This window comes from Coptis chinensis, chromosome 6 (assembly GCF_015680905.1).
Source record: "Coptis chinensis isolate HL-2020 chromosome 6, ASM1568090v1, whole genome shotgun sequence".
In the NCBI taxonomy this organism is placed as follows: Eukaryota; Viridiplantae; Streptophyta; class Magnoliopsida; order Ranunculales; family Ranunculaceae; genus Coptis; species Coptis chinensis.
In genome coordinates, this window is record NC_141461.1 from 94,247,203 (window position 1) to 94,259,709 (window position 12,507).

A 12,507-nucleotide genomic window follows, 5' to 3' on the forward strand; every position below is an offset into this window, starting at 1 on the left:
AGCAATAAGTTGACCATTGGGGATCCTAGTTAAACTTGGTTGACTAAGATCAAGTTTTCTTTTTTTAACACAAGCTAATGTATGATCTCTAAGACTACTAGTACCATAATTTGCATTTGCACCCAATAATTTTGCACACATATGACATCTACCTTTTTTGTTCCATACTTTATTTTTATGATCATAAATTTCTAAAAGATCATAATTTTGCCAAACCGGTGATTTTTTTTTTTTTTTGTTCTTCTACTAACTCCCTAGGTTGGAAAGGATCCGCCAACGTTTCAAGACTATTAGGAGTTTGTAATGTAGTCGTTTCACCAATTGAGGAATCAAGATTTGGAAAATACCCCGATTGGTAAGTTGGATCACTCTCATGAATATTATCATTAACACTATCTCCACCTTCCATATTAAAATTTTAGTGAGATAAAGAAAACTTGACTATGAAAATTAAATATTAATACTAATACACATGCATTATATTATAAATAATAATAAAGGGGTTTTTGGAAGAGATATATAATAAATGACAATAGTTATAAAAAAAAAAAAAATGAAGAAATAACTAACCGGAATATAATTGTAACTTATGAAGTCCAAATTAACTTAAGAATATATCTTGAAAGAGTAACTTGATTGTTTGAAACTTGAGTGTTGAGTACTTGAGTGTGAGAGCTTGAGAATAATATTTAAAATTGAGAGAGTTAGAGAGTTTGTGAATTTGTAAGAAAAAAAATACAAACAAGTGGTTATTTATAGTTTTTTTTTCATTGGAAATTGACAATTTTAACATTAAAATATAGTTGTTGGGGGTTCCAACTACCATATATTAAAGCCAAGAGAGTCATTTGCTCAAAATGTAGTTGTTATAGACTTATTGTTTTGAATGTTGAGTAATTTATAATTGTAACCTCAAAATATAGTTGTTTGAGGGTCTAACTGCTATATATTAATGCCTTATAATCATTTACTCAAAATATATTTTTTGAGAGTCCAATTGCCATATATTAAGAATTTAAGACCAAAAAAATCATTTGTGATTTGTGATATCTATTTCACTAAAAGTTGCATTCCTAGACTCCTACTATCCTAGTTTGATGTTTGGACGTCCACATAATTAGTTAAAAATCAAACCATAGTAGTAACCCACGTGTCACATGTGAGGAGATCCTCTTAAACTTATAGTGCGGGATTTCAAAATCGTCCCAAATCGATTTTGGCGACAATTCAAAAAACTGCCGGGTTGGGTCGGGTCAGGTCTTATTTGACCATTGGGGAGGGTCAACGAGGTGGAATAAATATCTTTTGGAACGGTGCAGGTCGGGTTGGAAGACAATATCTACACCCATACCCAGACCGCATAAAAATGGGGGCGGGGGGGGGCAGGTCAATTTTTGGGTTGGTCCGAGTTTGGGTGGTGGGTCAAAGATGGTTTATCTGCTGGGTGATGGGTCAACGGTTTTTTTTTACACCCTACTTTGATCATCTAACTTTTCAATTTTAACAATGTGGGAATTCAGCTAGTTTTCCATCAAAATATACTTAACAGTTGCATTTTTTTTAAAAAAAATCATCACAAATTAATAAATCATTAAAAAATCACCAAAAAATCATCAAAAATTATCCAAACTTACAGCCTCACTTTTTTTTTTTAAGATTTGTGATGATTTTTTTTTAAACGGATAACATCGTGTAAGGACAAAGTAGAAGCGTTGTACACTTCTACCATGAGTCTAACGACATGTTTTCCAACAAATGAGATTTGTTTTGTTTTGTGCTGCAAAGATACTCTTGAGTTTATTTTCATCAGGACAAAACCAGGTGGGCCGTTTGAAAAAATTTATGCGTTACGACTTGTACCGAATGGGTCGGGTTTGAGGTCCAATAAAAACGGACTGCTACTGATACTTAGGCCCAAATCCATATTTGATCAGAGATTTGGAACCTATTGTCGATTCAGTAGTCTCATTTGACTATTTGAGTCATTTCATAATATCGTAATCAATGCACACGCCTAGCCAAGCCCATGAGTCATTTCAGTGTGTACTTTCCCCTGCATAGAAGAATGCAACAGTATCTTGGTTCAGATATTCAAACATAAACGTGGTTAGTTGATTTCCAATGTGATAAGAGTTCTTGGCTTTCTAAATTCCAGAGGTCATCTTAGTATATAAACTACACCAAAACTAAAGGGTTACTCACATTTGAAAGAAGTAGACTGAAATAAGGAGCTTAGGGACATAATGAGTGTTGATGTAAGGAAATGGGAAGATATGAACATAGATTGTCTTACTAATGTGTTTGAGAGAGTAGGATGGGAAGCACTGACACTTCATTTGCCTCTTGTTTGCAAGTCATGGTACAAAGTTTCTCTTTATCCCCAGTTCTGGAAAAACCTTGATTTTAAGTCTCTACACCCTGGTTATATTGTATCCACCAAGTGCATAGTAGACGAAAACGTGTGGCTTCCGGATGATATAATGGATCCCTTGTCGATTGAAACAAGAGATCTTGAATTGTTCGTAGATCCAGATGTTATTATGGTAAAAGTTGCTATTTCTCGTAGCTGTGGGATGGCAACAAAGCTTGTTGTTCCTTTTTGCTTTATGGAAGATTGGGTCGAAGACTTCTTGATGTAAGTTACTCTGAAGTCTCACTTCGTATTGTTGATATATCTTTAGTTGAGTTGTCAAATGCTTCATATTCACATGAGTTGTTATTTGCATAGGTCTCGAAGCTTTCATCAGGGAGATGAAAAAGCCTTCATGAAACTTTTCAGTATGTTGAGAAGTTTGGAGGTTCTGGTGTTGGGACCTTTTGACGGTTATTTTTGGGCAATCTTAGTTGGGATCAGTCATCACTGCAAGAATTTTCTCGCACTTAGTACCAACGGTTACATATATGAGGAAGAAGCATCCGCAATTGTTGAACTCCTGCCATCAATCAAGTACTTGAAACTAAGAGGTAGTCGTATTTCCCATAATAGTCTCATGGTGATATTGGATGGTTGCAAAGAACTAGTATTACTAGACGTTAGTGACTGTACTGGTTTTGATGCTGGAGATGAAGAAATACTGAATTTGGCTTCTCGTATCAAGATCTTTATATCAGAAGGGTCGTCCGTCGGTCGCTATTTTGATTATTTGGATTTTGGGGATGATTATTATTTTGGCGATTACGGAAGCTTTGAAGACAACTTTAGAGATTATGTTGAAGATTACGAAAGCGGTCCAATATATTGGCTATAATCATTAATAAATGCTCCAACCCTTTTATTTAACTTTAGGAATTGCAAGTAGTTTTTTGTATCACGGCAATCCTAACAAAGTATAATCAAATGATAAATGTAGTAGCATTCAAAATTTATCCAAAGAGAAGAGGATACAAGTGGGCCAATTTATGAACATCTGTTCCCATAATGCTGGCCATTTTATTAGGAACACAGATGGTCAAGAAAGAATTTCAAAACTCTAGGAATGGGTGGAGTCGGAACATTGGAAATATGGTAAATCAAATTATTTGAAGTACCCATTAAAATAACTTTTACTCTTCCAACTAAAACATTTTGATGCTCAATTTTCCCTAATTCTACAACTTCAATATGTAGCCGAATTGGACCTCGACTTCCGTTGGTGTTTTGGAAACAACGATAGATGGCCACAAGTCCATTTGTAAAGTAGTGTTAATAATCAAAATAAATTCCCAATTCTTCATTTTTTTTTTCTAATTTTAAATTAGACCCTTAATGAAATGCATTAGATTTCTTTGAATGAATTTGCCAGATCAAAGATACATCTCAAATTTTTAGTAGAATGATCAATGTAATAAAATGTATGTTTATCACACGGATCAGTCAAAGATCTTCCATCTGCTTTTGGGAATAATTAGCTGCTTGTTCAGTGAAGTCATAGTCATTCAATGACCACAAAAAGTTCTTCACATTGGATTTATCGGATCCGCAATTGAAATTATTGTTCCTCGTTAGTCAAGGGCTTAAGGCAATGTTTTTATCAACATGTGGTGCTAGACCTTTCTGGTATTTGACAGTTCCCTTTTGTAAGTACTACCTTTCTACTTGCCTTTTGGAGTTGTATGCACAATAGCATAATGGACGGTGAACAGTATTGTACATTTGTACATGTACGCATATTTTTATCTTTTGTTGCAACTCTAAAAAAGTAAAAATGATGTGGGGTGCAACCTCGACTATGGAAATGATCCTACCAAAACTCTGCTCGTGTCGTGTCAAATCAATTATTTGTTTCTGGTCCTTTATTTTTCATGAAAATCTTTAACCTATTTAGGCCGCAAATTTGTATACACCAATTAATTTGCTTTTATATTCCAACTGCATGGTGGGACTTAATATGCAAAATATGTGCACGCCATCCTTTATTTCATACCAAACAAGGCCGCCAATGCAGTTCAAGGCTTCAAGCAAAACAAAAAAAGCTAACTACTCATTATTTGATTTCATGGATTCAAAGTGGTCGCTTGGTTTGGTTAAACCGTTGAACCATGAAACTTGACAGAGAGAGAATGGTAAACAGTTGAAAACATCGCCAGCTTGAAGTGGGCGGAAACACCAATGGAAAATAACACTAAAAACTTTCTTTGTTAACTCCTTCCTTTTTTTTCTTCTTCTAACCCGAAGTTTTGTCTCAACCTCTTTCTTCTTCTTCTGTCCCTATATTTATCAAGCATTACTTGTTATAGGCAGTAGTTAGTGAAGTGTGTGAAGAGAGAGAGAAGGAGAAATATGGTAGCTATTACTGCTCCTTGTTCTTCTAATCTTGTTATTATAAATGGAGAATTGAGGAGCAACAGTGGAGTTTCTTCTGTTCAATATAATGGACTTAGACCATTGGAAACAAAGCAAATGGTATCAGATAAGAGTAAGCAAACAGGGTTCCTCTGTTCATCAAGTGAGTTTTCTTAAACTCCATTTGTTTTATTATTATTATTGTTTTGTTTTTTTGTGGTTATGTGTCTGATAGGGGTACTGCTTGAAATGATCTGTGCTCTAACACCAATGTGTTTCTTTTTTGGAAAAAAAAAGAACGTGATCTGCTGAGACACTAATGTATATTTTTTTTTCGAAAAAAAGTGTCCCTTAATTTCATGGTTTAAGTCCCTGTCTGTATACGTTTCTGTTGTTTATCATGTGGTGATTTATTTCTTCTGATGAAAAGGGGTAGTTCAGTAGTTGAGAGTTTCATTGTTGATGATATTCTGAACACCTTAAATGATTTCCAAGAATGTAGGAGTGGCTATATAACAAAGTGAATCAATAATAAGAACAAGCATATGTTTATTTTGTAAAGAGATTCTTATTGTCTGCAGTGAATCAAATATTTTAGCGGTAGAAATAAGCTTAAGTGAATGTGGGTAATGCTTTTGAAATTAAAAAGTTTTGAATATGCAATTCAGAAGTTGTGTTGTTTTACAACCATGTATGGTCTCAAGGTGGATTTTCTTATGCAGCTCGAAGAGCTAGGCCAGTCCGAGCTATAAATTCAACAACTTCAGCTCCCAAACGAGAGAAGGATCCCAAGAAACGTGTTGTGATAACGGGGATGGGCCTTGTCTCCGTATTTGGGAATGATGTTACTACATTCTATGATAGGCTTCTTGCAGGAGAGAGTGGTATCAGTCTAATTGATAGGTTCGATGCTTCTACCTTCTCGGTTCGGTTTGCTGGACAGATACGTGATTTCTCCTCAGAAGGATACATTGATGGGAAGAATGACCGTCGCCTTGATGATTGCTGGAGGTACTGCATTGTTGCTGGAAAGAAAGCACTTGAAGATGCTAGCCTTGGGCCAGGAGTCTTGGACACAGTAATTTTACACCTTTTATCAACATTAATTTTGTATTACACTAACACCATACTGATCAAATACTGATACAAATTATTGATTTGTATGGTATTTAGATGGACAAATCGAAAATTGGAGTACTGGTTGGTACAGGCATGGGGGGCTTATCAGCTTTCAGCAGTGGAGTTGAATCCCTTACACTAAAAGGGTTCAAAAAGATCAGTCCTTTCTTCATTCCCTACTCCATCACCAACATGGGATCAGCGCTATTAGCCATTGACACGGGAGTAATGGGTCCTAATTATTCCATCTCAACAGCTTGTGCAACTGCAAATTACTGTTTTTATGCAGCTGCAAATCACATTAGAAGAGGGGAAGCTGATATCATGGTAACAGGGGGGACTGAGGCTGCAGTCATTGCTACTGGGGTTGGTGGGTTCATAGCATGTAGGGCTTTGTCTCAAAGGAATGATGAGCCCCAAAGAGCTTCAAGGCCTTGGGATAAAGATCGCGATGGTTTTGTCATTGGTGAAGGTGCTGGTGTGCTGGTAATAGAATACTTTCATTCTCTGTCTTGAATAATATTGCGTACTAGTGTTGTTTCTATATTTTCTTATGATGGTAATAGCCAGCCCTCTGTTTATCAATTTGTGTTCTAATAGTCACAATATGATTAAATTACGTCCACCTAGAACTCCCCCCTCGCCCAAATTAGAGGCACTAGTACAGTTGCCAGTACACTAGATTATGTATCATCGATTCCGGATTTATAACTTTATAATAGTTATGACATGAAACATGAGATATAAAAGAATAATTGGGATATGGATGAGGTTCACCTTGATAGATCAGTTTTCTTTTCTTATTTTTTTCTCCAAAGAAACACATATAAATTTGGGCAGCTAGATTTTCTTTTGACTCTTATATGCTTCTATCAACTGTATGTGTGCAAAAGCATTTATATCCACTTCATTAGCAAAGTTGGCAATCCGAAGTGCTTTTAATCTGAGGGCCTTGGTGATTTAAATTAAGAAACAAAGGGCATAATCATATTTAGACACAATGTGCATGTTTATGTAGAGTTGTTTTTCAACTAGATGCTCACTAGTTCATGAACTTTTACTCTTGGTTATGAGACAAGATCATGGAGAGCTTGGAGCATGCAATGAAACGGGGAGCAAATATTATAGCAGAATATTTAGGAGGTGCCGTTACTTGTGATGCCCATCACATGACTGATCCTCGCAAAGATGGGCTTGGAGTCTCTTCATGCATTAGCAAGAGCCTTGAAGATGCTGGTGTTTCCCCTGAAGAGGTGAGATATCACACTGTTGGTCTGTTACCTCTTGAACTTTATAATGGTTTAACCAACATTAATCACTTCCTAGTACATAAACTCTCTAAGAGCGATAAGTACTATATTTTTCCTCTAGCAAGACCATGCAAGTTCTTGTCTATTCAATACCATCGTATGAAAATAGGTAAGAATCAACATATTGTATATACCTTCACTTGACCTGGATTCTGATCAATGGCTGAAACTTATGAAACTTGCAGGTGAACTACGTGAATGCTCATGCAACATCCACACTTGCAGGAGATTTAGCAGAGGTTAATGCCATCAAAAAGGTTTTCAAGGACACTTCTGAACTGAAGATGAATGGAACAAAGGCAGGAATTCTAGTTGATATTAATCTTCTTACAGGAAAAATATATTCTTGTTGTAGATAATGTTTCTAATTTGAATTAAGTGTTTGCTTGAAATCCCAGTTCTATTGAAAGATTGCAGAGACCCTGGTTCTTGATTTTTTTTTAATTGGCATTAATAGCTTGAGTTGGATCTTTATTCTTTGTTGCAGTCAATGATTGGACACGGTCTTGGTGCCGCTGGTGGATTGGAAGCGATAGCAACTATTCAGGCAATCAACACTGGCTGGCTGCATCCAACCATAAACCAGGATGTATGAGTTATATCCCATACAGTTTCCTATATGTTTCTTCTAATTGCTTAACTTGTTCCTAATGAATTACAACTTCTTCTACAGAACTTGGAGTCACAAGTTACAATTGATACTGTTCCAAACGTGAAGAAGAAGCATGAAGTCCATGTTGGTAAGTACTAAGTGAAATCTCCTTATGTTACACTAAACAAAAAACGGTGAGTCAATGTTATATAAACTGACTTGAACATGCCAATTTGAAGTACAGTCAAATTGAACTATTCGACGCTGCAAACTGATAGAGAGCTGTTATGTAGCCTGAAATCACCAAACAAATCTAATGGTTGTTCGAAACTTAATCAGAAGTAAAAGTAAAAATCGAGTGGTCTTGTTGTTGTTGTTGCTGTTGCTGTTTTTTAGAATAAAACTCTACTGGTCATGCTGTGATGTTTGCAGTGAGACCCATTGCGAAAGAAACAAAACCCTCTGCTGAACTATAAAGAATCCATATATGCAACGTGACACATCTATCCCACTTGCAACCATCATGCTAGTTAATTAGTTGATTGCACAAGAAAACATTTCCCTGGTAAATTCACATCCTTGGGAGAAAATTTCGTTGTGAGAGCTTCAAAGGAATTTTTCTTCACCCGTAAGGACAATTTTAATGGGAAAATATACAGAGAAAGGCACCTGATTTTTCCTTTGGGCATCTCAAGTAGAACTCTTGAATTTGTTGACCTTTCACTTGTATGCTTCTCTGCCATGAAAATTATATTCTCCACTGAGAACTGTGCTTACCTGAGAAAAAGTTCCATGTATATATTATGAAACACACACTCTTTATGGAATAGCCCTATTAGAAGTTGACAAACTCCAGGGCCGGGGTGGCTTGGTATTTAACTTCACCATTTGAGGTGCTGTCAGAAAAAACAAAAGCATCATTCTTTTGGTAAATGTATTAATATATATGACTTATTGACATTCTATTGTCTTTAACTCTTTTTTGCTTTGGTGTTAATTTCAGGTATATCTAATTCTTTCGGCTTTGGCGGGCACAATTCTGTGGTCGTTTTCGCACCATTCTCCCACTAAACAACGCTCAAGATAATGTTCATCTTTCTTCTATGCATTCAAGCCAAAACTTCTGGAGGGTGATAAAATGAATGTTATGCCAGATGAGGTCAATTGTTGTTATCGGAACTATATTCGTTTTGATGAGCTTTAGGGACAGTGTAGAAGTTGGCATGATATGATCATTTTATCATCTTGGTGCTAATGGATAAATTTGGTCTGCTGGAATCGAATTCTCCTAATTGTATACCAACTTTAAGGCATTGAATAAATTTGGATGCGTTTTGTCTATGGAAAACCCTTATGGTTCTGGAATTATAGGCACTGATTTAACTTGTCTGATCACTGTTGTGGCCTTCCTTTCGTAAATGAAATTCACGGAAAGCTTATGTATGCTATTATGGCATTTTAAGGCAAAGATTAAAATGACCAATTGCATTAACAATTTCAGCTAAATTGAGATATTTAATCAGCCTACAAACTAAAGCATGAAATAGTACAAGATAATAGAGAATTTTTCTTCTTTTATAAATTCCATCTTCCAAAGAGAACACGGAATTGTGTATAAAGGAGACATTTGTTCTATAAAATCATTCTCCCAAAGTCCAGAATCTTTTCAGCATATACAATGGCAAGTTGGAACATCTGTATAGCCCTTGGGATCACAAGTTGGATTTTCATTGCAGCTCCAGTCTACCCATCTAAATCTAAACCCCTTTAAAGGAGCGTGCACAAGCTGTTAAGCCTGGCTTTAGCCGCCGTTACATAGAGGCTTTAACGAGCTAGCCTTCCACCGCCATACCATCTTACCACTTTCGAACACCTGGGCTTTTTAGCCTTCTAAGCCTTTGAGCTGTGATTCCGTTGAACTATCCAACCGGAATGTAACACGTTTTCTCTTAGCTACTTAAGCCTGGAAGCCGTAGTTCTACGCTGTTCTTATCTTCTGTGCTTTTAATCATCGTAATATAATATAGAAACCAAATCTCTTTTCTCGCTAAACTCAAAAAACCCCGAAAAAAAATCAACTATTCTTCTCTTATCAGGAAACCCACAAATCTCCTCCACTCTTCCTTTCCTCGCTAAACCCAAATTACCCAAACTCTATTGTCGATGGATTCATCGCCTACTGTGTGTTTTTTTTTTTTTTTTTGTTCAATAGGTTGTTGCACTATAGCTAAGTGGAACTTTTTTTGTTGTTTTACTCTTTGCTGGATTTCTTTGAAGAAGAACAAACAAAGTCAGAATTTACAACTTGGGTGCTCTGTTCTTTGATTTTTGTGCGATAAATGCAAACCCATCCATTCTGTATCGATCGAACAATTTGTTCTTTTTAAATTACAAAATAAGCAGAAGAAGAAAGCAAGTAACAAGGTAAGAAGACTGTTTCTTTCATTGCTTATTGTTGTGTTCTTATTTGATTCATTATTTGATGTTTGTTGGAATGTTAGTTTTTTTTTTTTTTTTTTTCTTCATTTTTTTTACAAGGAACCATTCCGGACAGTCTATTGAGAATGAGTGATAGAAATGTCAGCTTTTTCCAATTTTTTTGCTGTTGGTTTTGAAACCCACTTCACGGCAATTTGAGCCACTGCTCTCTTGCCACATCCTAACATGTGAGGATTTCGTCTTTGTCGTTAGGGTGTTCTGTCTTTACTGTGCTTACAGCAGGGTAATTAGAATACATAGCTACCAGTTCTAGAATATTCACAAGTTTGATGCAAGGTTAACTTTTTAATCCTTCTTCCATCGGTAGCTGTAGAATTGTTTGTACTGTGGAAATGGACTTTCTAAGTGGTTGGGGGTTCATGAGTGATAATGGTTTTCGGTTGTCATTTTGTAGCACGTGGGTTTTTGATTTTGTCATTGCATCTGACTATTTTGGTTGAGCCAAAGAAGTACATGAATGCTTAAGCTGAATCCCTTCTTAAAATACATTACAATTAAAGTTTTAATCCCCACTGCCTAGAGAGTACCTCCTTTTGTTTAATCATAAGTTTTTAGATTTGTTCTAGAAGTTATTATGCTTCTTATAAGAGGTGTCCGTGTGCAATGCTGCTTATGGTTATTAATAACGTCTGATTTACACTGACTATTTGTGGTGGAACAGGATATTGGCAACTGTGACATTCAAATGTTGGAAATATACTTTTAATTGTTTTTTTTCCCTGCTGAAAGTACATTCCAATTAATTAAAGTTTTCGTCCCAACTGCCTAGAGAGTACCTCCTTTTGTTTAATCATAAATTTTTAGATTTCTTTTGTTGGTAATTAGGCTTTCAACAATTGACCCTTTTATTATTATTATTATCCTCTTTGAATAAAGAACGATATGTTTATTTACTTATGAATGTTTAGTTTATCTAATAAGTTTACATTTGAAAATAAGATACTCGATTCTTGAATTTCACTTTGTGGATTTCGAAATCTGACACTAGAAGTGATTATGCTTCTTATAAGAGGTGTTCGTGTGAAATACTGCTCATGGTTATTTAAAATGTGTAATTTACACTGACTGTTTGTGGTGGAACAGGATATTGGCAACTGTGACATTCAAATGTAGGAAATATCTGAAGCTGTGGAGTTACCTTTGACGTATCATGATCTATACAAGTAGATCGGTATAGATCCTTCTCGAGGCGTGTCGTTGGGTCAGAGGTTGTGCAGAAGTATTTGGGCGAGGTACGATTTTAAGGGTGCAAAAATGGTCTGTCCACCTGTAACTGCTTTTGGCGTACCTCTAAATTCTTTATAAACTTTTGAAGAAAGGCTTGATCAGTTGGAGATCCAGAGTCCCAGGTTAGTCATAACACCCTCAGTTTACTTATCTCATCACATTATTATCAAACTTCATTAAAAAGTAATAATGTTAGAATGTATAACACACATGCAAGGTAATGAACCTGCTCTTTCATTACCTTGGTCCAGGAATTTGCCTGCTTCATCAATTGTCCTTCTCAATGTGCTTACCGGAAATGTGGAATTGATGTTAGTTTATTTATTTATTTCATATATTCATCTTCAAGGCATTGGTGCTCCCAAGCCTCAGAAAAAATCTTCTAGAACTGTACGTACTACCATATGTTGATGTAGTTTGATTGGGAGCTATTTTGTTTGCAAGGTCTATTCATTTCTTGGCCAAAGGACTACTACAAACACAGGATATATTTGTTTTGATTCTCTTTAGATCCACTGAATGGTGTACAGTTTTCTTTTTCTTTTTTGTTTTGTTTTGTAAACACATTAGTATCAATAAACCTATATTCAAGGATACATAAGCATGACAATGCCTTCAAGGCCGATCACCGGAATTTCAATCAGTTACAAACTTACAAAAATACTATCAAGCCTAATGTTCCAACATAAGGTTCATGACACACCCACGCCCAAAGGTTAGCTTTACAATTGCAAATTATTTGCTGGAAAACACAAAATCTGTTTTCAAAAGCTTTGGTTTCTCTCAAACCAGATACACCAAGTGACAGTGGGTGCTATGATTTGGCTGAGAAGCCTACAGTACAATATAAATTAATGGCTTCCAGCTCTGCAACTCAATATAAATCTTCATAGAATCTGAACCATACATGATATTGCAATTCATCATATACAAGCTAACAATAACGTGCGTAGCACGTGCACACACCTAGTTCTTTTAAAACGATCATCGAGTTGCGT

The 12,507-nt window shown here is 35.8% G+C and overlaps 2 protein-coding genes and 1 long non-coding RNA gene across 3 annotated transcripts; all 3 read left to right on the top strand.

The window, feature by feature from the left end:
• The first annotated feature begins 2,161 nt into the window (after positions 1-2,161).
• LOC147495601 (F-box/LRR-repeat protein At3g48880-like) lies at positions 2,162-3,901 on the top strand. Its single transcript, XM_086564208.1, has 2 exons — positions 2,162-2,635; positions 2,729-3,901. Exons 1-2 carry the CDS (start codon positions 2,244-2,246, stop codon positions 3,246-3,248), a joined length of 912 nt encoding a protein of 303 aa, XP_086420334.1. The 5' UTR covers positions 2,162-2,243; the 3' UTR covers positions 3,249-3,901.
• Positions 3,902-4,537: 636 nt separating this feature from the next.
• On the top strand, positions 4,538-9,131 carry LOC147495602 (3-oxoacyl-[acyl-carrier-protein] synthase I, chloroplastic-like). The gene is made up of 8 exons (XM_086564207.1): positions 4,538-4,925; positions 5,485-5,840; positions 5,936-6,367; positions 6,961-7,134; positions 7,377-7,490; positions 7,679-7,780; positions 7,865-7,931; positions 8,787-9,131. The coding sequence occupies exons 1-8, from the start codon at positions 4,760-4,762 to the stop codon at positions 8,852-8,854; spliced, it is 1,479 nt and encodes a 492-aa protein (XP_086420333.1). The 5' UTR covers positions 4,538-4,759; the 3' UTR covers positions 8,855-9,131.
• Positions 9,132-9,768: 637 nt separating this feature from the next.
• LOC147495603 (uncharacterized) lies at positions 9,769-12,110 on the top strand. Its single transcript, XR_015197613.1, has 3 exons — positions 9,769-10,207; positions 11,366-11,631; positions 11,761-12,110. It is a non-coding gene; the product is annotated as an uncharacterized LOC147495603 (long non-coding RNA).
• Positions 12,111-12,507: the final 397 nt, after the last annotated feature.

Excerpts from the sequence above, each read along its gene's own strand:
- LOC147495601 (XM_086564208.1), top strand. The coding sequence starts at position 2,244 with ATGAGTGTTGATGTAAGGAAATGGGAAGATATGAACATAGATTGTCTT. Across the intron at positions 2,636-2,728 it reads TGGGTCGAAGACTTCTTGAT|GTCTCGAAGCTTTCATCAGG; the intron begins GTAAGTTACTCT and ends TTATTTGCATAG.
- LOC147495602 (XM_086564207.1), top strand. The coding sequence starts at position 4,760 with ATGGTAGCTATTACTGCTCCTTGTTCTTCTAATCTTGTTATTATAAAT. Across the intron at positions 6,368-6,960 it reads GTGAAGGTGCTGGTGTGCTG|ATCATGGAGAGCTTGGAGCA; the intron begins GTAATAGAATAC and ends TTATGAGACAAG. Across the intron at positions 7,491-7,678 it reads TGAAGATGAATGGAACAAAG|TCAATGATTGGACACGGTCT; the intron begins GCAGGAATTCTA and ends TCTTTGTTGCAG.